The sequence below is a fragment of the Cimex lectularius genome, unplaced genomic scaffold (assembly GCF_000648675.2).
Source record: "Cimex lectularius strain Harlan isolate CLEC.00 unplaced genomic scaffold, Clec_2.1 scaffold15, whole genome shotgun sequence".
In the NCBI taxonomy this organism is placed as follows: Eukaryota; Metazoa; Arthropoda; class Insecta; order Hemiptera; family Cimicidae; genus Cimex; species Cimex lectularius.
The window spans coordinates 2,071,798-2,097,239 of record NW_019392667.1 but is presented as its reverse complement, the minus strand read 5'-3'; the positions used below and the strand labels follow the sequence as shown (position 1 = coordinate 2,097,239).

Below are 25,442 nucleotides of genomic sequence, written 5' to 3'. Positions count from 1 at the left end.
ATTATACACCTAAGCTTATCCAATTATTTATGTAAATCTTTGATGTTAGGCAGATAAGCTGGGATAAGTTCAACTGGTTTTCAAGTAAACCTCTAAATTTTATAAGTGTATAAGATAACTGCACTTTTTCACTTCTAACCTATAAAATAAATACTAATAAAACTAGATTTAAAAAAACCCTATATCTTTGTCGCACCTAAACTATTATTTATTAGGATTAGGAAATTCACTTATTATATTTCAATATATGAGTTATTCAAGTTTACAAATAAATAAGAAAAATAACGTATAAAACGAAATGGTTTCCTTCTCGATACAATCATGTAAACAGTCTGTCAGGCCTTAAAAACTGGAAAACTTCAAAATTGAACATATCCAGATTTGCTCCAAAGGCATGGAAATATTCTTTGTTTTGTAGTAGAAATTTTTCTGATCTCCTGGGGGAAATTGGCTTAAAACAATGAAATAAATGTTCTTAACAGCATTGATTATATACTCGTTCACAATTTTGATTCTTTTGCCCTGGAAGTATCAGTGATCCCTATATGCCAGCCTTCCTTCTCTATAAAAACCATATTTTTGATTTGTTTAAATTGGCCAAAAAGTTCCATCGAGAGCAACAATTTTCCAATGCGACAATGTTCACCTGTAACGCAGCAGGAAAGCTAGGCAGAATGACCTCATCGTCAGAATAGAAAAGATGTTTTATTAAAACATTACAGCAGCGAATGCCAAAGTCTAGGATTTGTAAGGACACAAGGAAGATCATTTATAAAGAGTGAGAAGGAGAGAAAAAATATGACTGCATTCTGATGTTCCAAACTTTCTTTAAAGCAGACTGCTTTGATAATTTGATAAGGAAGACAAATTTCTCGAGTCATATTGCATAATTTATTTTCAATTAAGCACAAGCATAATTAAAATTATGAATAATCATAACAGCTTATATCACAACTTTTTTTGCTTTACTTTCAATGACCTGAGTTGTAAACCTGTTTTTAATTTCTTCTTATCAATCAAGCATTGTGAAAAATATATTTTATAGAAATATTAATCAATTGACTCCTTACACTCCTCATCCCAGTTTGTAGGTATAACAGGTTTCAAAAGATAAATAAATTTATCTAATGGGCAGGCTTTTGTACAACCGGGGACAGTCAACAAATGTGGTTCTGCTTCTGAATTTTTATAGAGAACCTAAGAGAAAACAAAATTTTAAATACACCCATAAAGAACAAAAAATAAAAATGCTTACAGTAACAAATTTTTCATTGTTTTTGTTTTGTCTCAATTCGACCAAAACGGCTGCAGCGAAGGGTGGTGGAATAAAATCATAAACTCCGAGTGTGTTGAGTAAAAACACTATCGTTGTGTCATGTGCTGAGTACACGGTAATATTCCTCGGAAAATGTTGCGCGTTCAGTTTTGATTGAAACGACTCTAGCATGTCCTTCAAAACCGGCCCTGCGAAAAATTTTGAAGGATTATTAATCGAAGCACAAACGATTCAAGGAAATTACCTCCTTTCAACCGTTTCATTTCTGTTGTGTGAGTGGTAAGTGAAAAACTGATCCCGGATAATTTTCTTAAAATATCCGGGAACACAGATTTTGTCCATTTTGGCAGTTCCAAGTTGGTTCGGTTCTGTAATTAAATAAAATTATATAAATTTTTTGTGTGTTGGATCTATCCAGTGAAAGTATGTGCATGATTAATATAAATTTTAAAACAAACAATAATTTATTTTTTAAAATTAACTTTTCCAATCCACCATTATTCTATTATTCTAAACGTGTAATTTTAAAACTAATTTGTTTACTTTAAATTTTTTGGTTTATGTTAGAAAACATTTCCATGTGGCTTTTTTAATTAAAAAAAAGTAAATACATAACTTATTTACATTTATTTGGATTTTTGTATTATTTCCAAGTAATATTTTTAAAAAAAGAAAAATTTATTTGCTAAGCCACAAGGCCAAGTTATAAAGAAATTAAATTACAGATGCAAGTAGTCATACCTTTTAAAATATAATATGGATAATAATATATTACAAATTTAATACAATATAATATAAGCTTGTTAATAAAATGTTTAAAATATGAATATCAATGTTTTACTTGTTTTTTTTTAAATGTATAAATATATGCTTGTGATGGGTTTAAATTCCTGAATGTCCAAATAAATATAAATAAGTAAGGTATTTAGTTATTTATTTAAAAAATCATTTGGGAATATTTTCTATTCTATTTTAATGTTATATGACAATCTACTTTTTAACCAATTAATTCATATTTATGAAAGGTATTGGTAATGATAAAAAAGTCAGTGCCACGAGCAGGATTCGAACCCACGACCTTAGGCTAAATACACCGCTACTCTACCACTTGAGCTATCGCGACTTCAATCCACTTGGACACTAACCGCTCGTGTCACTGATCTTTTTATCTCAACCAATGCCTTTCATAAATATTAATTAATCGAAAAATGTTAATTGATCAATCGGACCACAAACTATAATGCATTTAATAATTAAACTGAAGTATATCTTCATGAAAGCTCTCCGTGGCCATTTCATTTGTCGCCGAGAATCAAATAGATTACACGACATTTGAAAAATGTCAAAAAAGAGGTTGCGATAGGAAGTTAGTGTTCGAGTGGATCGAAGTCGCGAAGCTCAAGTGGTAGAGCAGCAGTATATTTAGCCAAATGTTGTGGGTTCAAATCCCACTCGTGACACTGACTTTTTTATCATTACCTATACCTTTCATAAATATTAATTAATTAAAAAAAGTTAATTGGTCAATTGTACCACGAACTGTAATGGATCTATTTTTTAACAGTGATTCTGTCATTCGGATTCCCTGAGTGCAGTAAAATTTCCAAAAAATTACTAATATTAAGACATATTACTAATATTAGTATTAATTAGTATACAGTTAGTAATTTTTTTTTAAAATTAACTATTTGTTACTTTACCTCAATTATCAAAGTGTTGTATATGTAGTTTACACCAAAAAAGGTCACATTATCACCAGTATTGTGACTCAAATATTGAAAAAATAAGTCATACTTCCAGTTAAGCTTCTTCATGTAATCTGAATTCTTGAATTTTTCAAATAAGGCTTCAAATTTACTACATGGTGCTTTCATTGCCAGTGCCTGAAATATCAATTTATTAGGTACATGCACATTTTTTAAATAAAAATTACCAACTTTATCCTCCTTTTGAGGTGTAGTGTGAATTGGGATCGGCTGCCAGTTGACATCAGACCAATGGTCTTTTTGTTCGAGAGGAAACATCCCGGCAGCATTGGCCTGAGCGCTCATGAGCGTTCTGTCGACGTCAGTGCTTCTAATGTAGACAGTATTGTGGTTGTAGCCATCTTTGGGGAACAGGTGGTTGTACCTTTGGCGAAACCACTTGCCCAATTTATAATGATGAAGTTTACCTTCGTTTGTCAGCTGAGCCAAGTCATCATCAGACCAGAAATTTTTATAAGGGTCATTAGAATATGTTCTAGTTGGATTTCTCTCCCCATGTCTGTAAAGCTAAATTTATTTTCACGTTATTGAAGGCCAAGATGATAAGGGATGTTCAAAATTTTAACAAATGTTCAACAAAAATAAAAAGACAAAAAACAAAAATGAATTCATTTGCTGTACATTGAATACATTATTCTGAGAAAAAATGATAATGTAGAACAAAATAATGTAAAATGAACAGCCTGCTTTCAGTAAATTTAACTTGAGCTTAAGAGTAGGGGTTGTGAGCACACAAATAATTTTATACATTACAAAAATAAACTAAAAACAGATTTATAAAAATTAGTGGTACCAGTATACATTCAATTTATTAAACAATTGATATTCTACGTAATTTTTTAAATAATTATTTAATTAGTATGTTACATTTATAAATTTATCTTTAATTATATATGTTTAAACAACAATTATCTGTTTTTATATTTAATTTCAAATATAAACTGAATTGTTTACCTAAAAGTTACCGTTTAAAAAAAGTCTTCAGGTGTAAAATTTGGTAACGGTAAATTATTACTGTCTGCGTCAAAAATTTGATTATCTCTGATCACTCTAGGTGGATTCTTTAAAAGATTCAAAAGTTAAAAATAATAATTCACGTTCAAACATTGATCCATAGCTGAAGACAGTGAAATGTCAAAACAGAAGAGAAAAAGAAATTTTAAATATTTTACAACAGCACAATAAAACAATGGTAAAGGAATTTTCAAAAATCTAAAATTTCTTCCTTCCTTGTTCTTACATATTTTAATATTGAGATACATTTTTGTTTTTTTTTAAATTTAGCTCTTCTTTTCATTGCATATAAAGAAAAACTTAAATGTTAAATAATTTATATAAATGTAAATATGTACTTACTATGTTGGCAAAGACCACTTTTCCAAAATGTTCATCGAGCGGGTCGACAGAAAGGCATAACGAGACTGACATCAAGCAGACAATTACAAACAGTGTTACAATCTTCATTTCAGAAAAAAAATGAACGGCTGTCACTGCCAACACATTCTAAATGTCATTTTAAAGTGTTTCATTTTAAATGGACAACAAATTAATTAAACCCCTATCTAATTTCAAATTTTAAACACTTGAGATAAATTTTGAGATATCAGATTAAAAGAAATGAGTAAAACTGATTAGGAAATATGAATCAATTTACATAGACTACTACTTGACATCACAAAGAGACGTGTTTGTAACTCCTTCAACCTGATGATGAGTGTCTAATGCTTGAAAACCGGGTCATTGTAAACAACAGATCTGCGAGTAGAACCGTAGAACCATCATTTACAAAAATATGAAAAAAAAATTCAAAATTTTATGTTAGCCTCATGTTCATAAACTTCTCAAATCCGGGAAAAATGGCAAATCCAGGATGAGCAAACTTAAGATTAAAATGAAGAAGCAGGAAATGATTCTATCATCAGGGCATCGAGGCAAGAAAACTATAGAGAGATGTTAGATGGAGTTAGAAAGATTTTTTTTAAATAATTAATTAAGGTTTTTAGTTGAGATAAAAAAGTCAATGGCACGAGTGGGATTCGAACCCACGATCTTCGGCTTGATACGCCGCTGTTCTACCACTTGAGCTATCATGACCTCGATCCACTTGGACACCAACTTCCCATCTCAACCACACCTTTTCGATTTTCCTTCCTTCTTTTTTTTAATGCTTTATTTATTTTTGTTTTAATAAAAATTATGATTTCAATCACGAGATTTTACTTTTTTTTTTAAATAACCCCACTAGACAGTATTTGCATTGAAGCTGGAGTCCTGTTATAAAGAAGGAAGCGGTAACTCTAAAATACTAAGCGAGAAGATGGGCAAAGCTGAGCCTTTTTTTACATGAAACTTTTTTTTTTGGTATCTAGCAAATGGTAGATGCACAAATGAGGAACTAAACGGGCCATTAGCCATAAGAGCCAACGAAGTCTTAGCTGCTGAGGGAATCTTATTTGGTCGGGTGGATCCGGAAAGAATTAAGGTGAATTTACATATATTTATTTAATTATATCTTACCTTGTTTTAATTTATCACATTATACATCCACGCATAATTTATGTGATAGTGGTTGAAGGCCATTAAAAATAAAAATTAAAAAAATAATAATTAGAATAATTTAAGTGTTACTTTTCAAGACGTCTAAAAGGCACGTTCCGCTGAAAAAGAAATGGTTTCATGCTCGATTTAATCATTTAAACAGTCTGTCAGGCGTTAAAAACCGGAAAACTTCTTTTGGCCAAAATTGACCATATCCAGATTTGTCCCAAGGGTACAGAAATATTCTTTGCTTTGTAGTACAAATTTTCTTATCTCATGTAGAAAATTGTCTTAAAACAAAATAAAAATTTCTTAAGACAGCATTGATTGTGTACTCATTCACAATTTTCATTCATTTGCCTTGGAAGTATCAGTCTTCCTCCTCCAAAAATCCATGATTTTTTTTTATTTGTTTAAATTGGCCAAAAGAAGTGGAACAGTAATAATTTTCCAATGTGACAATGTTCACCTATAAGGCAGCAGGAAGGCCCACTTCCCAAGTTCAGGCTCCTCCGACACCCAAACCATGAATAATACACCTATGCCGAATTGGAGGAAGGCATATGAAGTGATCTCTTGGGACGCATACAAATGGGCGGTATGGTCCTTCAAGAAGTTCAAGGCTGCAGGGATGGATGGAATATTTCCTGCCCTCTTACAACAGGATACACCTGGTCTATCCAGTGCTGTATGGGATCTCTTAAGGAGTAGTCTGGCGCTGGGGTACATACCAAAACGCTGGAAGGAAACAAGGGTAATTTTCTTACCCAAACCAGGTAAGGTCTCTTATCAATTACCTAAATCATACAGACCTATAAGTATATCTTCTATTTTCATTAAAATAATAGAGAAAATTTTAGATAAATATATTAGACATGACTGTGGTATCAATACCTTGATACATCCTAATCAGCATGCCTATCTACCAGGTAGATCAATGGAAACTGCTCTGCATACACTTGTAGGAAGGATTGAGAAATCATTATACAATAATGAGTACACCTTAGGATGCTTCTTTGATATCCAAGGAGCNATTCTCTAACTCTAGGAGGGGAATAAGGAGGCTGATAGGTATCCTAACGGGCCATTGCCCCTTGAGAAGACACCTCTTCATAATGGGTACTCTACCAGACCCCTTCTGCCGCTTCTGCGAAACAAAAGAAGAAACGGCCCGACACTACCTCGCAGAATGCGATAGGTATGCTAGGGAAAGATTTAATACTTTCGAAGGAGAGGACATAACCAAAACACTCCCCAGGATAAAATGGTCCACAATCCTGGGGTTTGTGAATAGGTCCAATAGGTTTATGCAGGACTCATGAGCCGACCAGGTCCCGGACCTTTTAGGGATGGGGTACGGGCCTACTCAGGCTTTTAACCCCTCGGGTCCTGGTCGCCCGCCCTGTGTAATATATAAGGCAGCAGGAAAGCTAGGCAGAATAACTGCATCATCAGAGAAGACGTTTTATTAAAAAAATGAGATCAGCGTATACTAGGATTTGTAAGGACACAAGGAACATCATTTATAAAGAGGGAGAACAAAGAATTGAGGTTGTATTGCTGTATAACATCGCCCTGCCTAATTAAAATAATTAAAAAACAAAATAATAGAAACAATTACTTGACACCCAAATTCCAACACATCAACCATGAAGTCCCTATAAATCACTAAATTAATTATTTTTGATCGACTTTTAACAAAACCAGTTCAATAAAGCTTAATAATAAATGGTAAAAATGTGACTGCATTCAGATGTTCCAAACTTCCCTTAAAGCTGACTGCTTTGATAATCGGACAAGGAAGACAAACTTCGCAAGTCATATTGCATAATTTATTTTCAATTAAGCACAAACATAATAAATAATATATAATCATAATAGCATTTCAAGTTTTAATTTTTTTGCTTTTCTTTCAATAACGTAAGTTGTCAACCTGTATCCATCCAGCATTCCTCAGACCTTGACCGAGAGAATCTAACTTTTTGTATAGATTTTTCTGTGTTGACAAATAGCAAGTTCAGTTTGCACCGTTGTTGTAATAAATTCAATTCTCTTGGAGAATACTGGAGTCATAATTGGATGTGATTTCATTATAAATCTTCAAGTCTATGAATAATTTTATCTGTACGTGCTCAAAGACCGATTTTATATCGTTGATAAAAATCAGAAAATATATAGGTCTAAGTATCCTTGGGGAAAGATTTTAACCAAGAGAGAAATGTCATTTAGCTTAATAAAAAGTAGGGAATGGTTTATCCTGTCAAAGCCTTTGGACATTTACATGTAAACACTATCAACTGATGCCCAAATTCCAAAGGCTTAACCATGAAATCTGTATAAATCGCTAGATTAGTTATTTTTGACTGTCTTTTAATGAAACCTGTTCAAGAAAGCTCAGTAATAAGTGGTAAAAATATTACTGCATTCTGATGTTCCAAACTCTTAAAGCAGACTGTTTGAATAATTGGATGAGGAAAGAAAATTTCTCAAGTCATACTTCAAAATTTATTTCCAAATAATTACAAACATAACTGTATAAGTTTATATATTGTGTATATGTTAAATATTTTATTTGTGTATATATTCTAACAGTATAATTTTTAAGTTAAGATAGTTTAGTTAGTTTGAAGTTTAAGTTTTACGTTTTCTAGCTTTTCTTACAATGACATAAGTTGTAAGCATCTGCTTTTAATTTCTTCTTAACAAAACATTGCAAAAAACATACTTTATAGAAATATTAATCAATTGACTCCATACACTCCTCATCCCAGTTTGTAGGTATAACAGGTTTCAAAAGATAAATAAATTTATTTAATGGGCAGGCTTTTGTACAACCGGGGACAGTCAACAAATGTGGTTCTGCTTCAACAGTTGAATTTTTATAAAGAACCTAAGGAAAAAAAAATTTTAAATACACCCATAAAGAACAAAAAATAAAAATGCTTACAGTAACAAATTTGTCATTGTTTTTGTTTTGTCTCAACTCGACCAAAACGGCTGCAGCGAAGGGTGGTGGAACAAAATCATAAACTCCGAGTGTGTTGAGGAAAAAAACAATCGTTATGTCATGTGCTGAGTACACAGTAATATTCCTCAGAAAATGTTGCGCGTTCAGTTTTGCTTGAAACGACTCTAACATATCCTTCAAAAGCGGTCCTGTGAAAAATTATGAAAGGATTATTAATCGAAGCACAAACGATCCGGGGAAATTACCTCCTTTCAACCGTTTCATTTCTGTCGTGTGAGTGGTAAACGTATAAAGGAGCCCAACGAATTTTTCTAAAATATCGGGGAACACATATTTTGTCCATTTTGGCAGTTTCAAGTCGGTTTGGTTCTGTAATTAAATAAAATTATATAAACTTTTTGTGTATATGGATAACAATAAATTACAAATTTTATACAATACAACATAAACTTTTTAATAAAATGTGTAAAATATGAATATCAATGATACTTGTCCTTAAAAAAAATATATATATAATATATATGATACTGATGACCTTGTCATGTAAATTCCTGAACGTTCAAATAAATGTAAATAAGTAAGGTATTTAGTTTTTTTATTAAAAAATCACAGAGAAATTCTATTTTAATATTATATGATTATATGTTTTTTTAACATTGATTCTGTCATCGTTATGGACTCCCTGAGTGTAGTAAAATTTCAAAAAAAAAATTACTAATATTAACACATATTACTAATATTAATATTAATTAAAATACAGATGGTAATAAATATTTTTTTTAAAGTTAACTATTTGTTACTTCACCTCAATAAGCAAAATGTCGTATATGTAGATTACATCCAAAAGGGTCACATTATCACCAGTGTTGTGACTCAAATATCGCAAAAAAAAGTCATACTTCCTGTTAAGCTTCTTCATGTAATCTGAATTCTTGAATTTTTCATATAAGGCGTCAAATTTGCTACACGGTGCGTTCATTGCCAGTATCTGAATTATCAATTTGTTAGATTATCACAAGTACATTGTTTTTAAATAAAAATTACCAACTTTATCCTCCTTTTGAGGTGTAGTGTGAACTGGGATCGGCTGCCAGTTGATTTGAGACCAACGGTCTTTTCGTTCAAGAGGAAACATCCCGGCAGCATTGACCAGGGCGCTCATGAGCGTTCTGTCAACGTCAGTGCTTCTAATGTAGACAGTATTGTTGTTGTAGCCATCTTTGGGGAACAGGTGGTTGTACCTTTGGCGAAACCACTTGCCCAATTTATAATGATGAAGTTTACCTTTGTTTGTCAGATGAGCCATGTCATCATCAGGCCAAAAATGTTTATAAGGGTCATTAGAATATGTTCTAAATGGATTTCTTTCCCCATGTCTGTAAAGCTAAATATCAATCGATTTTGGTTCATCACATCATAGACGTCAATGGGAAAATTCCTATTACATATTCAATTAAAGGCTAATTAAAAGATTCAAAAGTTAAAAATAATAATTCACGTTCAAACATTGATCCATAGCTGAAGACAGTAAAATGTCAAAACAGAAGAGAAAAAGAAATTTTAAATATTTTACAACAGAACAATAAAACAATGGTAAAGGAATTTTCAAAAATCTAAAATTTCTTTCTTCCTTGTTCTTACATATTTTAATATTGGGATACTTTTTTTTTAATTGCACATAAAGAAAAACATAGATATCAAATAATTTATATAAACATAAATATGTACTTACTATGTTGGCAAAGACCACTTTTCCAAAATATTCATCGAGCAGGTCAACCGAAAGGCATAACGAGACCGACATCGAGCAGACAATTAAGAACAGTGTTGCAGTCTTCATTTTAGAATACAAATGAATGGCTGTCACTGCCAATAAACTCTAAATGTCCACTTTAAAACAACAACAAACAATTTAAATTTAAATGGACAACAAATTAATTAAACCCCTATCTAATTTCAAATTTTAAACACTCAAGATAAATTTTGAAATTTCAGATTAAAAGAAATGAGGAAAACTGAATCAATTTACATAGACTACTACTTGACATCTCAAAGAGACATGTTTGTAACTCCTTCAAGCTGATGATGAGCGTTCAATGCTTGAAATCCGGGTCATTTTAAACAACACATCTGCGAGTAGAACCATAGAACCATCATTTACAAAATGATGAAAAAAACAATTCAGAATTTTATGTTAGCCTCATGATCATAAACTTCTCAAATCCTGGAAAAATGGTAAATCCAGGATGAGCAAACTTAAGATTAAAATGAAGAAACAGGAAATGATTTTTTCGTCCAGGCATCGAGGCAAGAAAACTTTAGACAGATGTTAGACGTAGTAAGAAAGATTTTTTAATATGTTTTATTTTTTTAAATAAAAATCATTCACGTGATTTTCCTTTTTTTCTTTTTTTAATAACCCCAGTAGATAATATCTGCATTGCAGCTGGAGTCCTGTTTTAAATAGGGAAGTGTTAACTAAAATTCTAAGCGAGCAGATGGGCAAAGCTGAGCCATTTTTTACATGAAACATTTTTTATCTAGTATCTAGCAAATGGTAGATGCACAAATGAGGAACTAAACAAGGCTGTTATCCATAAGAGCCAATGAATTCTTAGCCGCTGAGGGAATCTTATTTGGTCAGGTGGATCCGGAAAGAATTATGGTGAATTTACATATATTTATTTAATTATATCTTGCCTTGTTTTAATTTATCATATTATACATCCATGCATAATTTATGTGGTTGAAGGCCATTAAAAACAAAAATTAAAAAAATAATAATTAGAATAATTTAAATGTTATTTTTCAAGACGTCTAAAAGGCACGTTCCGCTGAAAAAGAAATGGTTCCATGCTTGATTTAATCATTTAAACAGTCTGTCAGGCCTTAAAAACTGGAAAACTTCTTTTGGCCAAAATTGAGCATATCCAGATTTGTCCCAAGGGTGCAGAAATATTCTTTGTTTCATATTAGAAGTTTACTTATCGCATTTGGAAAATTGGCTTAATATTATGAAATGCAAGACAAGTCCAGTAAGAATAGAGAGACGAGGATGATCGGCAACAATCAAGCAGGCTCATCTCATCAGAATCGATCGCCATTTCAAGAATCATTAATGAACTAATAAAAAAGCTCAATATCTCACAATTTATTTTAAAAAATACAACCTTTAAATTGGAAAAATTGAAAAGTTGTGTACAGCACAATTTACCAATTATAATTGGTAAAATTTCAATTGGCAATTTACAAGATGGCATCTTGGCATTATGAGTGCTTGCAATGCAATCACTTGTGATATTTATACAATTTTTTTTCCTGCAGGCGATAAGGGTCACTTCGAAAGTTTCAACATTTGTTTTTCCGGAATAAGTAGGGGACAAATTGCAATATTTGTAAGATTTTTTGTTGATGAGTGTGAGGAAATGAACTTGAAGTTTGGTAAGCAACGAAGGTAGATAAAAATAAACAGAATGATGAAATTACACATGCCTGTTTACGTTAACAACTAGGACTAATGCTGGTTGGTAAAAAGCAAAGTATGCAAAAATTATAAAAGTTTATTTGCACCTTGCTGTTAGTATAATTTTTCTAAAGCTATATGTTGTTTATCATTTTCTTCTTAGAAGGATTTCAAGGGCATGAACAAATATTTTTAATCACAAAAAAAAATTAACAAATAGAAAATTATAAACAAACTGTCCACTAGAATTGGTTGGCTAGGGAATTCACTTGAAATACAGAGTTATATACATATAAAAAATCAAAACAAAATTAAGATAAATAAAATAAAAATGTAGAAGAAAACAAACACTCATAAAACTCCTCAATATAAAACTAAAATTAAAGTAAAATAATTCAATTGTTCCACGAGCTCTCTGCATTGCCCATGTTCATCTTAATAAAACCAACCAGGTCTGTACAGTTTGGAGAGTTGAGTTTTTCGATGAGAAAGAATCTCAAAATGCGATTACTCCCCAAAAAGAAAATCTGAAACTCAGCCAGAAAATGAAAAATGTTTTCCCTTGCACAATTTTTGCACAGTGAACAATGGTCAACGAAAATCTCCCAATGGGAAGAAATTAAGATAGATAAGATCAACTTGTACCTAAGATTGAAGAACCACCATATAATACAATGGGACAACATTAGAGTATAATTGTTAAGTTAGAAAAAAGCTTTAAGCATTTATCAAGAGGGAGAACAATAAGGTGCTTATGATGCATCCCTGTATAACACCATCCTATCTGCTTGAAGGGGCAAAAAAAACATACTAATAATAAAATCAATAAAGTATATTTGTAAATTTCTGCTTCATACATCATAACAGTAATAAATATTAATTCACTATTTTCGTGGTCCGCTTGACCAATTAATACATGCAATTAATTAAGGTTTTTTAGTTGAGATGAAAAAGAGTTAATGGCATGAGAGGGATTTGAACCCACGACCTTTGGGTAGATACGTCGCTGCTCTACCACCTGAGCTATCGTGACCTCGACCCACTCGGACAACTTTTTTTCATCTCAACTAAAAAACCTTAATTAATTGCATGTATTAATTGGTCAAGCGGACCACGAAAATAGTGAATTAATGATTTAAAAATGAAGTACACTTCACTAAAGCTCTCCGTCGCCATTTCAATTGTCGTCGAGAATCCAAACCAATTACACGACATTTGGAAAATGGCAAAACGAGGGAAAACTCATAAGGTGGGGTTGAGATGGGGAGTTGATGTCCGAGTGGATCGAGGTCACGATAGCTCAGGTGGTAGAGCAGCGGCGTATCTAGCCGAAGGTCGTGGGTTTGAATCCCTCTCGTGCCATTAACTTTTTTTCATCTCAACTAAAAAACCTTAATTAATTGCAAGTAATAAATATTTAAATAAACGAGACATTTAAAAATAGGCGAAATAAAATTAAATGTTTATTTTGGTGCATCTCTAAAAAACATGTTTTTGTGAATAAAAGTTTCTTCCTAAAAATGAAATGTCTTAAATTGATAAAATTGTGTCGTTATTATGGTCTCTTGTAGCAGTTTTATTTTAAATTTTCATAGCCACCGTTATTCCAGAAGTAGAGACGATTTCTGTGCCAGCAATACGACAAAGCCACAAGAAGGATCGAAATCACTGTCAACATTGTGTCTACGCAAAATAAAAGAATAAACATACATTATTATTTTAATACTAAGTACATATATTTTAAGTGAAGTACATTTTTAAAAAATTTCTTTTTTTTCTATGAATATTATTTTTAAGTATTAAGTTGAAATACTAGGACGAGTCAAAAGTCTTTGCATCAGACTCCGATGATTTTTATTGTTAGCAGGCCTCAACTCTTAAATAAATCAGGATCCTTGTAAGAATATGCAAGTCAGAAATAAACACCAATGCTTAAAACAATTTGTAGCATATAACGTAACTTTTGAAAATTGAGAGACGAGACTTGATGCAAGTGAATTGTCGATCTCTTTGGAGAAAAAAAACTCTCCAGAGTATTACAGACACCTTGGGAGATTTGGATCAAATTAATCAACAGGTGAAAGTGAATAAAATAAATAGTACATCTTAAAAATCCTTGTAGCATTATTTTTATTTTTACAAAAGAGTTAAAAAACAACTAAACCAGCACTTCTAATCCCATGAAAATTTAAAAAAAATTGTAAGCATTTGGTAAAATTTTGAGAGAATCGTTGGTTATTGATTGTTTTCTATTCATATTAACAGATCCCAAGTTCTTAGCAAGTTAAAGCAAGGTGCAACACTTTTTGATCGCCTTCTAACAACCAAGAAGTTAACTGTTTTTAACTTTTCATGTCAAATCTTTTTTCTCCTAAGTAAGAGGTTCTTGAACATACTCTCAAATATGACAGATACTTTGATTACATAAAAACTGTTGACTCAACTTACAAAAAATAGAAGTATCAGTGAACTTATGAGCAGATTTTCCACCACTGCATTCAGAATCCCAGTCAACTGGTAGCACGGGTTCCAAAAGTTGCATAATTTTCTTCAATGGGCAGGCTTCCTCGCAGCCAGGAACAGTCAATAAATGCGGTTCTTCGTGAGTTGTGTTTTTATAAAGTATCTTATAAAGAAATATTAGTAAGTTTATCAATTAAAAAAATTATTAATTTAAAAAATATAGAATTAATAATAGCATTTTTCAATTTGAACTTACAGTAACTAGAGGCTCGTTGTTTTTTGACATTCTCAATTCGACCATAACTGTAGATGAAAACGGCGGCGGGAGTGAGTTGAAAATACCGACTGTACTCAGAAAAGCGCTGATGGTCGTATCATGCGCTGAAAAAATTGTGATATTTCTGAACTGGCGAAATTTTGAATTCAGTTTGTCGTGAAAAAAAGACAAAATCTTAGTGAGTAGAGGTCCTGCAATCGAGCGCAACAATTAGTCAGCAGAACGAATAGCAATACCGCAGACAAATACTGCACCTCCTCTTAAACGTCTGAGTTCTTTCGTATATGTATAAATTGAAAAATTGATGCCAGCAATTTCTTGCAAGATATCGGGAAACACCTCATTTGTCCATCCCGGAAGTGTCAGATTGGCTAACTTCTATAATAAATTATAATTGAAAAGAACAGGTTACAAAAAGAAAGATAAATCTTCTTGAAGTCATTTTACAGGTGAATAAAGAACACTAATTGTGTTTCACCAAGCTTTCGGAGAATGTCCCGCCATCTTCAGGGCCTAATTTATTAAAAAAACAAAATTTACATGAACAGAGTTACATAACACATCTTATATAAATACATTACAAAATAAAATTACGAACTTAACCCAATTGTTAGGAAAATTAAATTTATTGCACATGTTTGTTGCTTTTTTTTTGAAGTGAAGGCGAAAATGAATCTATATACTAAAAGCAAAAACAGTCTTGCTTAAAGTCTAGTGACACTCATCGGTCCATCCTTTGGTATCATTTTTTTCATGTAACTCTGTTCATGTAAATTTTGTTTTTTAATAAATTAGGCCCTGAAGATGGCGGAACATTCGCTGAAACCCAATTAGTGTTGTTCTTTATTCACCTGTAAAATGACCTCAAGAAGATCCAATACATCAGTTTAAACTACGTAGGTCGATCGTCAACTAGAAAGATAAATGTTTCAATTTAAATATACACATACAAAGTTTTTTAACAATGAACTATTAATATATTTTTTTTATAAATTACACCTGCTCTTAATCCTGTAATGTTGTTTACAATAATGGGCCTAATAACTTTTTTTCAAATTATAAATTTAAGAAATTATAATTACCTCGATAAGCAAAGTGGTGTAGAGATTTTCAGTTTTTCCCACAGTCATATTATCTCCTGTGTGATTAGACATATAGCTCAAGATCTGCTTGTATTTATCTTTAATTCTTTCCATTTCCTCCGATTGCATAAATTCTATAAATAGCGAATCATACTGTTTGCAGGGTACTTTCATAGTGAGGAACTGAAATTATAATTTTTTGAAGTAAAAACAGGTGAATTTTCATTTTTGACTTATTTTTATATACAAACTTTATCTAGATGTTCAGGTATGCTGTGGATCGGTATGGGCTGCCAGTCAATATTGGACCAACGGTCGTTCGGCCCGACGGGAAACATTCCGGCAGCGTTTGCCTGGGCGCTCATCAATGCCCTGTCGACATCAGTGCTTAGGATATAGATTGTTTTGTGATCGTAGCCCCTATTCGAGAACAAATCTCTATATCTACTACGCAGCCACTGGCCCAAATGGTACTGGTGCAGTTTCCCTTCATTCGTCAGCTGACCCCAGTCGACTGGCCAAAAATAAAGGTATTTGTATGGATCATTGGGATATGATTTGATGGGTGTTCTATCACCATGTCTATAAATCTAGAAAATACATGAAGATTGAATATATATTTATAATACATCCTAATAATAAATAAATAAAAAAATAACGGCTGGCCTGCTTTTGATTCTTTGTAAAAATGTAAAATATGTTTGAAGGAAAAATCAACCCACTGTGCACTCTTTTTCAGAAACATTTAATGCCAAATTTCTATAAAACTGATAATACTAATGATCTATTCTCAACATAAATAAATAAAAATTTAAAATAATAATAGATGGCCTCACTTCAATTCTTTGTAAAAACAAAATAATTGTATTATGTTTGAAGGAAAGTTCAACCCATTCTATTAGAACCAAATGCAAACACTTTTTTAAAAATATTTAATGTTCAATTTGTTTAATACTTACAATATTTATATTCTATTCCAAAAATTAAAAAAAAAAATGGCTGGCTTTTTTCTTTGTAAAAATTTTTACTTTGTTTGAAGCAAAGAGAAATGCACACAATTTGGGCCAAATGTGTAAACTTTTGTGAAAATATTTAATTCACTAATTCCGTGGTCTGCTTGACCAATTAATATATTATAATTAATTAAGGTTTTTAGTGAGATAATGGCAAAAAGGAGGGAAAACTCAAAATGTGGGGTTGAGATGGGAAGTTGGTGTCCAAGTGGATCGAGGTCACGATAGCTCAAGTGGTAGAGCAGCGGCATATCAAGCCAAAGATCGTGGGTTCGAATCCCGCTCGTGCCATTGACTTTTTTATCTCAACTAAAAATATTTAATGTTAATTTGTTTTATATTCACAATATTTATAACCTATCCAAAAAATAAATAAATGAAATTAATAATAGATAATCTGCGTTCAATTCTTTGGTCAAAATTTCTAAAACATTAATCCTTATATTTAGCTGTCTTCATTTGTCTATTTATTCATTTCAATTTATTATACTTTTTATCTATAGTCTTGGTTTAGATGAAAAAGTTAGTGTCATGAGCAGAATTCAAACCCATGACTAACTTTTCCATCTTAACCAAGACTTTAAATAAAAAGTATAATTAATTTCTATTATGTTTGAAGAAAAGATCAGCCCACGCAATTAGGGTTAAATGTTAAAACTTTTTCTTAAAATGATTAGTTTATATAGGATCACAATTTTTACAATCTATCCAAAAAATTAATAAATAAAAATAATAATACATGGCCTGTATTCAATTCTTTGTATAAAGTTATATTATTTTTTATTAGAAGTGTAACCCACACTACTAGACCAAATGCTTGCTAGACAGCTAAAACTTTAAAAGATATATTTAATATTAATAATTGCTGGCCTGTATTCCATTCTTTATACAATTTATATCATAATTGAAGAAAAGACCTATTCTATTAAGGCCTGTGTTAAATTCTTTATACAAATTTCTATTTATTTGACAAAATGGGCAACCCAACTTATAGGGCCAAATGAGTACACTTTTCTAAAATATTTAATACTAAATTTGTTTAATACTTACAATTTTAATCATCTATCCTATAAATAGATAAATAAACATAATAATGGCTAGACTGCATTCGATTCTCTGTAAAAATTTCTATTACATTTGAAGAATAGAGCAACCCTTCTTATTAGGGCTAAATACGTACACTTAAAAAAAAATAAATATAAAAAAATAATTGAAAAATGGCAAAAAGGGGGGGAAATTGGGTGGGGTTGAGATGGGAAGTTAGTGTCCGAATGGATCGAGGTCACGATAGCTCAAGTGGTAGAGCAGCGGCGTATCAAGCCGAAGATCGTGGGTTCGAATCCCGCTCGTGCCATTGACTTTTTTATCTCAACTAAAAACCTTAATTATTTGTAAAAAAAAATAATGTTAAATTTAATATTTACAATTTTTATCATCTATCCTAAAAATAACTAAATAAAAATAATAATGTTCGGAGAAAAGAGTAGCCCATGCTATTAGGGCCAAATGTTAAAACTTTTTCTGAAAATGATTATTTTGTGTAAGACTCACAATATTTACAATCAATTTAAAAATAATAAATAAAAATAATAATGGCTGGCCAGCGTTCAAATCTTTGTAGAAATTTCTATTATGTTGTAACCCACACTACTAGAGCCAAATGCATACACTTTGTTGAAAATATTTAATTGTCAATTTGTTTAACTCTTGCAATATTTATCAATCCTAAAAATAAATAAAACTAATAATGGTTGGCTTGCATTCCATTCTTTGTGCAAATTTATATTTTAAGAAAAGAACAACCCATCCTTTTAGGGTTAAATATGCACACTAAAAAAATATGTTTAATGTAGAATTTGTTTAATATTTACAATTTTTATCATTTATCTTAAAAATAAATAAAAAATAATAATAACTGGTCTGCATTCCATTCTTTGCACAAATTTATATTATATTTTAAGAAAAGAGCAACCCAACCTTTTAGGGTTGCGTATGCACAAAAAAATATATATTTAATGTAAAATTGGTTTAATATTTACAATTTTTATCATTTATCCTAAAAGTAAATAAAAAATAATAATAACTGGTCTGCATTCCATTCTTTGCACAAATTTATATTATATTTTAAGAAAAGAGCAACCCATCCTTTTAGAGTAAAATATGCACACTAAAAAAATATATTTAATGTAAAATTTGTTTAATATTTACAATTTTTCTCATTTACCCTAAAAATAAATAAATAATAATAACTGGTATGCATTCCATTCTTTGTACAATTTGAATTATGTTTTAAGGAAAGAACGACCCATCCTATTAGGGCCAAATGTGTATACTTTTCTAAAATATTCAACACTAAATTTGTCAAATACTTACAAATTTTATCGTCCATCCTAAAAATAAATAAAAATAATAATGGCTGGCCTGCATTTCAGTTTTTGTATAAATTTATATTATATTTGAAGAAACGAGCAACCCCTATTAGGGCCAAATGTGAACAATTTTCTAAAAAATATTTGATGTTAAATTTTTTTTATACTTACGATATTGACGTAAATCACTTTTCCAAATTTCTCATCAAGTGTCTTAACACTAACACCCTTCGAATGTGCCAAAGCAAATAATGTTGCCAGTAGTGTAAACAGTTTCATAACTAGTGTATTTTTTAATTCCCTTTGAGCACTATGAATTTTTTTTTTTTTTTAAGAATTGTCAATACATTTGTTATTTGATAAATCAGAACAGTTTGTATTTAAAATTATTCTTTTTAAAATCACATCGAAGGCTATAACTATTCCTATGAATATCTGTGGACAATCCGCCTCTTCCTTTGAAGTAGTTTGAAAAAATACAAGTCATTCAAGATTTGAGTGACTTTTGAAAATACCTGGGAAGATGGTAGCCTCCTTCTCCCCAAGACGTCCGCCGATAAAGGAGGCGGTGGGATTTTTCACCTCCCAGCTGCTTTACGCCGTCTCTTGTGTCCGCATTATCAGCCCTATTCGTCCTTTGCAGTCGTCCGCAGGTTGGAAAGGTACTTTAAAGTTCGGCAGGCATGGCTGGCAGATTGCTCCTAGGATCGACCCTGAGGTACCTTTCAGGGTCGAGAGGTCTTACTTCCGTAAGTTCTTACAAAAACAATTTTTGTTTAATATATTAACGTTTTCTGTAAATTTAGAAAAAAACTGTCTATTCTTGGATTAAAGTAGCCAGGGTTAAATAATACGTTCACTTTTAAACCTGGCAAGATTGACTTGACAAAGATTCATAATTCTGTACCAATTATATTAATAACCTTGATGGTTCATTTTTATCAATAATATTCCAGCTTTTTTTAACCATATTCAGTTTTTCTTGTGTCCATCTTCAAGTAACAGCAAAAATATTTCATCCTTTTGACAATACTTGGTGCCCGGATGTTTACAGACTCAGCACCAAGGCTACGGAGATCTCTTATGTACTGCAAAGGAAAAAGAGAAAGAACGTAAAAGGCATCAGATAAATAGATCACGATGTCTAAAATTGAAGTGCAAAGATAAAAATTTAGAATCTAAAGGATTTAATTGTACTACTATTTTTTCTACTTAGACAGAAGAAACTCCCATCAAATCAAAAAAGAAAGTTGTAGTTGGCTTCGAGGCAATGCAAGCCTCGAATAAAACTTGGCTGCAATCGGATCTTTTACTTTCTTCTATGATCTATTCTTTTACAAAATCAAGTGATTTCAAAATGGTTAAACTTTCAGCTTGGTTATTAGATTACCAAACCACCAATTTACTGTATCATTGAATTTAGGTAGATCAAAATCACCAAAAATGGCCAAACTATACCTGTATGTTGTCCAGTGCTGAGTCTGGAAGATGGCAAGAAGCCAAAACATTTCTGTCAGACCAAACAATCAAGGATAGACAGGCCATAATGATTTGCAATGGCCGAAGAACAGGATGAAATGCGCAAAACTTCTGACAAAACAAGTTGGATAGGCAGATCAAAATGATCAAAAACAATATTTATATGTTGTCCAATATTGGGGTCTGGAAAATGGTGAAAAGCCAAAACATAAGGCAGACCAAACTAGTGAGGATAGGCAGATCAAAATTGCCAAAAGCGATACAACTACATTTATATGCTGTCCAAGGCTGGTCTGGACGATGGTGGAATACTGAAACATCTGACAGCATCTGACCGACCAAAGTAAGGAGGGTAGGCTGTCCAAAATGATCGGGATTGGCCAAAGTACATTCCTTTACTGCCCAGGGTTGGGTCTGGAAGATGGTGAAATACCCAAACATCCGACAGACCAAACTAGGGTGAGCAAGTAGTCCAAAATGATTGGGATCGGCCAAAGTACACTCCTTTACTGTAGTTTAGTACCCCAGGGTTGGGTCTGGAAGATGGTGAAATACCCAAACATCTGATAGGCCAAATGAGAGAGCAGACCAAAATCACCAAAAGCAATCAAACTACATCCGTATGCTGTTCAATGCTGGGTCTGGGAAATGGCAAAAAGACAAAAATCTCTGTCAGACCAAACCAGCGAGGATAAACTGTCCAAAATAATTAGACATGGCTGAAATCTATCTGCATGCCGTTTAGTGTTGGGTCAGGGAGTTGGTGAAAGCCAAAACATCGGCATGACCAAACCAGCGAGAATAAACAGACCAAATGATCAGAAATGGCCCGAGTGCATTTGTTGCTGTCCAGTGCTAGGTCTGGAAAAAGGTGAAATTCCAGACCATATGACAGACCAAATATTGAGGGGAGGCAGTAAAAAATGACTGGGAATTTGCAAAAATACATTTCTTTACAGTGCTGGGTCTGGAAAATGGTGAAAAGCCAAAACTCAAATGGGCAGTCCAAAATGATAGGAATTGGCCAAAGTGCATTTGTTTACTGCCCAGGGCTGGGTCTTGAAGATGGTGAAATACCCAAACATCTGTTAGACCAAACTAGAGAGGGTAGACAGTCCAAAATGATCAAAAATGGCCGAAGTGCATTTCTATGCTGTTTTGTGCTGTATTTTGAAGATGAAATGCCAAAACTTCTGACAGACAAAGCCAGTGAGAATACTGAGAATAACCAGATGATCAGAAATGAACAAAGTACATTTGTATGCCGTCTGGAAGTTGGTACTTGTCATGATGAACCAGCACTGGGTCACATATTTGGTTCGTCTTCACTCGCAGGTTTATTGATCTACTCATACTTGTTTCAGCATTGCACTATCTTCAGTGAGGAACTATTTTCGAGCTTTTTCAAATGCATTTCACTAGTTGAACAAACCTGTGAGTGAAGACAGACCAAATAAGTGACCCATTGCAGGTTCAGTATGAATTCACTGACTCGCACCCAGCATCAGATGGTTAAAACATTTAACACAAACCAACCTTCTGAGGATAGACAGACTGAAATGACCAAAAATGGTAAAACTACATTTGTATGCTGTCCATTGTTGTGTTGGAAGATGGTGAAATGTCAAAACACAGTGCATTTATTCAGTCAATTTTACTGTTAATTGGTGGTTTCATGATCCAATAACCAAGATTTTTTTAGGTTATTTCAATTACAAGTTAATATGAACCCTCAGGGTACTGGTGTTTTTTGAAAAAAAAAAAAAAAAACATTGTAAATATGTCGGGTTCAATTGCCGAGCTGCTAGATTTGAACCCGGGACCTTTAGCTTACAGTTATGAGTTCCATGTCAAGCTTAAACCATTGCGGCTACCAACACTTCTTAAAAATAATTAATAGATTTCAGTTTTAATACTGCTACGGGCAGATCATTAGGCATTTGAAAATAATTTGAAAGAAAGTGTTGTAAAGTGGTCTGACCCCTCATCAATCACACCCAACATTAAGTCCTCCAGTTTGACAGGCCTTTACTGCAAAGGCAGAGAAATCTAAGATTTAAAAATCCTCAAACTGTCAATTTGATCTAGTTGTAGAATAAAATGCCTCATTTTCTTTTTACATAAAAGAAACCTTTAAGGCTTTGATTCTGTTAAATTTTGGATTTGTTTTGAGTTGGCTAAATAGGACTATTGTGGTCTTCCTCGTATGGGCTATGTTTTTATTAGGTATCAGGTTTTTTATTAGCCTTCATAGCCTTGGCAGTGGCTCCTCAGCTATATTTGTGTAATGGAAAGTTTTGTTGTAAGTTTAAGCAATACTTCGGTTGATGATGTCTTTTGATTGTTTCTTTCCTTAAGTGGTTTGTTCAGTTTGTTCTCTGTTCCTATTTTTCACAATTCATTTACACAAGACATTGTACATGCTTAGTTTATCTGTTAGTTGTCAAAACAACTTGAAAACTGTGAATAAAATTTTATACTACAGATCCCTAAAAGATTGGCTTCTGCTGATGCCAAAATGAAAGATCTCTTGGTTAACACACCTCCAACAAAAGTGACAACATTAGATAATGGAATGAGGGTTGCCTCTGAAGACACCGGTGATTTGACTGCGACCGTAGGTCTTTGGATTGATGCTGGATCCAGATGTGAAACGGATGAGAACAACGGTGTCGCTCATTTTCTCGAGCACATGGCTTTCAAGGTTTGCTATCTTGAATCGACGCGCTGGGCTGATTGTAAATTTCAATTTTCAAATTTTCCCCCAGGGCACTGCAAAAAGGTCGCAGGTTGAACTCGAACTCGAAGTCGAGAACATGGGAGCCCACCTCAATGCTTATACTTCGAGGGAGCAGACCGTTTTCTACGCCAAATGCCTGAAACAGGACGTCCCAAAAGCCTTGGAGATATTGGCCGATATCCTTCAAAATCCAAAGCTACAAGAAAGCGACATCGAACGAGAACGAGGCGTCATTCTACGGGAAATGCAAGAAGTCGAGACCAATCTTCAGGAAGTCGTCTTCGACCACCTTCACGCTACTGCATTCCAAGGAACCCCTTTGGCCAGAACAATTCTCGGGCCAACCAAAAATATCAAGTAGGAAAGGAAATATTGAAATAAATAACATCTTTTAATTTTGCTTTTTCAAAAAAAAAAAATTATAGGAGTATTAACAAGAATGATTTGACCAAATATATCAACACTTATTACAAGCCGTACCGAATGGTTCTTGCTGGCGCAGGAGGTGTCGACCACGAAGAACTTGTTAAAGCTGCCAAATCACTTTTTGGCAGTTCTGCCTCTTCACCTGCTCATGATGATATGACAGGAGTTGGATCCCAAGGGCCAGTCAGGTAAAAAAAATATCCATTACAGCCTTTTGCACTCAGTTATTTAAAAAAAAAAACTTAAAAAATAATTCACTAATTATAATTTAGGTTTACTGGATCTGAAATCAAAGTCAGGGATGACGCTATGCCACTTGCTCATGTTGCCATTGCAGTCGAAGGGTGCGGTTGGGCAGATGCGGATAACATTCCTCTTATGGTCGCCAACACACTCGTCGGAGCCTGGGACAGAACCCAAGGCGGTGGTACTTTCAACTCTTCCAAACTGGCCCAATCAATTTCCGCAACTAATCTGGCGCACTCATTCCAATCGTTCAACACTTGCTACAAAGACACCGGACTTTGGGGCATCTATTTTGTCGGCGACACCTTGTCACTTGATGTTTGTCTTTCTTTTTTACCCTAATCCTTATTGACTACTTTTTGATATTTTTTAATTTTTTATTAGTATTATTTTATTTTAATATAGGATATAATCTATAATGTGCAACGTGAATGGATGAGAATGTGCACAAGTTTGACTCAAGCCGAAGTAGACAGGGCAAAGAACGTGCTCAAATCAAACATGCTACTCATGCTTGACGGTACGACACCCGTCTGTGAGGATATTGGCAGGCAGATGCTTTCCTACGGACGGAGAGTCCCACTATATGAACTCGAACAGCGTATCGATGTAAGAATTCACATTGTCAAAAATTTCATTCAAAATGTTATTTTATCTATTTTTTTCAGTGCCTCACTGCTCAGCAAGTTCAGGACGTCCTGATGGAATATGTCTACGACAAATGCCCAGCAGTGGCTGCTGTCGGTCCAGTCGAAGGTCTCACGGACTATAACAGAGTCCGATCTGGAATGTACTGGCTTAGGCTGTAATTTGTACAATTGTGTAAAATAAATTATAAATAAATATAGAAAGTGTTTTGTTATGCAGAAAAAAAATAAATACAAAGCACTAATACCAACCGTGCTTTTTCTGTTAAACTGCTGGTTTTAATTTCAAATATACTTTTGTTTTTATTACATCTTTTTAGCCCTGTTTAATATAATTTGAGAAAACGCATCGGTGATAATATTTTCTGTTGTTAAGGCAAAGGAAAAACCTGATGGTATAGTTAATCCAATCAGAAAAAGGATTGAGTTAAACATTCTACTAAGTAATAAACTAGTATCTTTTGTTGTTAAATATTTCCAAATAAATGTCACATTTTGAATTATATTTGACAAATTTACTTTACCCTTCTGTTACAAATACAGCTCACCTTTTTCTTGGTACATTTAGCTTTGTTTTGTGTGCTATGCACAGAACAATAATTGTAACAAAATAATAAATTTAAAGACAAAAACTACATGGAAATTCAGAAAGGTTGTCACATAAAATCATGTCATTTTCAGTTAGAAAT

The 25,442-nt window shown here is 32.8% G+C and overlaps 4 protein-coding genes across 4 annotated transcripts; 1 reads left to right on the top strand and 3 right to left on the bottom strand.

Moving 5' to 3' along the window:
• Window positions 1–872: 872 nt before the first annotated feature.
• On the bottom strand, window positions 873–4,570 carry LOC106673774 (lysosomal acid phosphatase-like). The gene is made up of 6 exons (XM_014406018.2): window positions 4,399–4,570; window positions 3,214–3,549; window positions 2,977–3,159; window positions 1,521–1,644; window positions 1,256–1,464; window positions 873–1,197 (listed from the first exon to the last, which is right to left on the bottom strand). The coding sequence occupies exons 1-6, from the start codon at window positions 4,504–4,506 to the stop codon at window positions 1,051–1,053; spliced, it is 1,107 nt and encodes a 368-aa protein (XP_014261504.1). The 5' UTR covers window positions 4,507–4,570; the 3' UTR covers window positions 873–1,050.
• Window positions 4,571–8,164: 3,594 nt separating this feature from the next.
• LOC112126120 (lysosomal acid phosphatase-like) lies at window positions 8,165–10,413 on the bottom strand. The gene is made up of 6 exons (XM_024225170.1): window positions 10,281–10,413; window positions 9,597–9,932; window positions 9,354–9,536; window positions 8,794–8,917; window positions 8,528–8,736; window positions 8,165–8,470 (listed from the first exon to the last, which is right to left on the bottom strand). The coding sequence occupies exons 1-6, from the start codon at window positions 10,386–10,388 to the stop codon at window positions 8,318–8,320; spliced, it is 1,113 nt and encodes a 370-aa protein (XP_024080938.1). The 5' UTR covers window positions 10,389–10,413; the 3' UTR covers window positions 8,165–8,317.
• Window positions 10,414–13,461: 3,048 nt separating this feature from the next.
• On the bottom strand, window positions 13,462–19,773 carry LOC106673773 (prostatic acid phosphatase-like). Its single transcript, XM_024225156.1, has 7 exons — window positions 19,387–19,773; window positions 16,085–16,423; window positions 15,834–16,016; window positions 15,006–15,129; window positions 14,731–14,942; window positions 14,460–14,637; window positions 13,462–13,694 (listed from the first exon to the last, which is right to left on the bottom strand). Exons 1-7 carry the CDS (start codon window positions 19,492–19,494, stop codon window positions 13,588–13,590), a joined length of 1,251 nt encoding a protein of 416 aa, XP_024080924.1. The 5' UTR covers window positions 19,495–19,773; the 3' UTR covers window positions 13,462–13,587.
• LOC106673772 (mitochondrial-processing peptidase subunit beta-like) lies at window positions 19,773–25,145 on the top strand. Its single transcript, XM_014406014.2, has 7 exons — window positions 19,773–19,964; window positions 23,180–23,398; window positions 23,463–23,791; window positions 23,860–24,048; window positions 24,133–24,424; window positions 24,512–24,715; window positions 24,775–25,145. The coding sequence occupies exons 1-7, from the start codon at window positions 19,899–19,901 to the stop codon at window positions 24,913–24,915; spliced, it is 1,440 nt and encodes a 479-aa protein (XP_014261500.1). The 5' UTR covers window positions 19,773–19,898; the 3' UTR covers window positions 24,916–25,145.
• The last annotated feature ends 297 nt before the right edge of the window (window positions 25,146–25,442 follow it).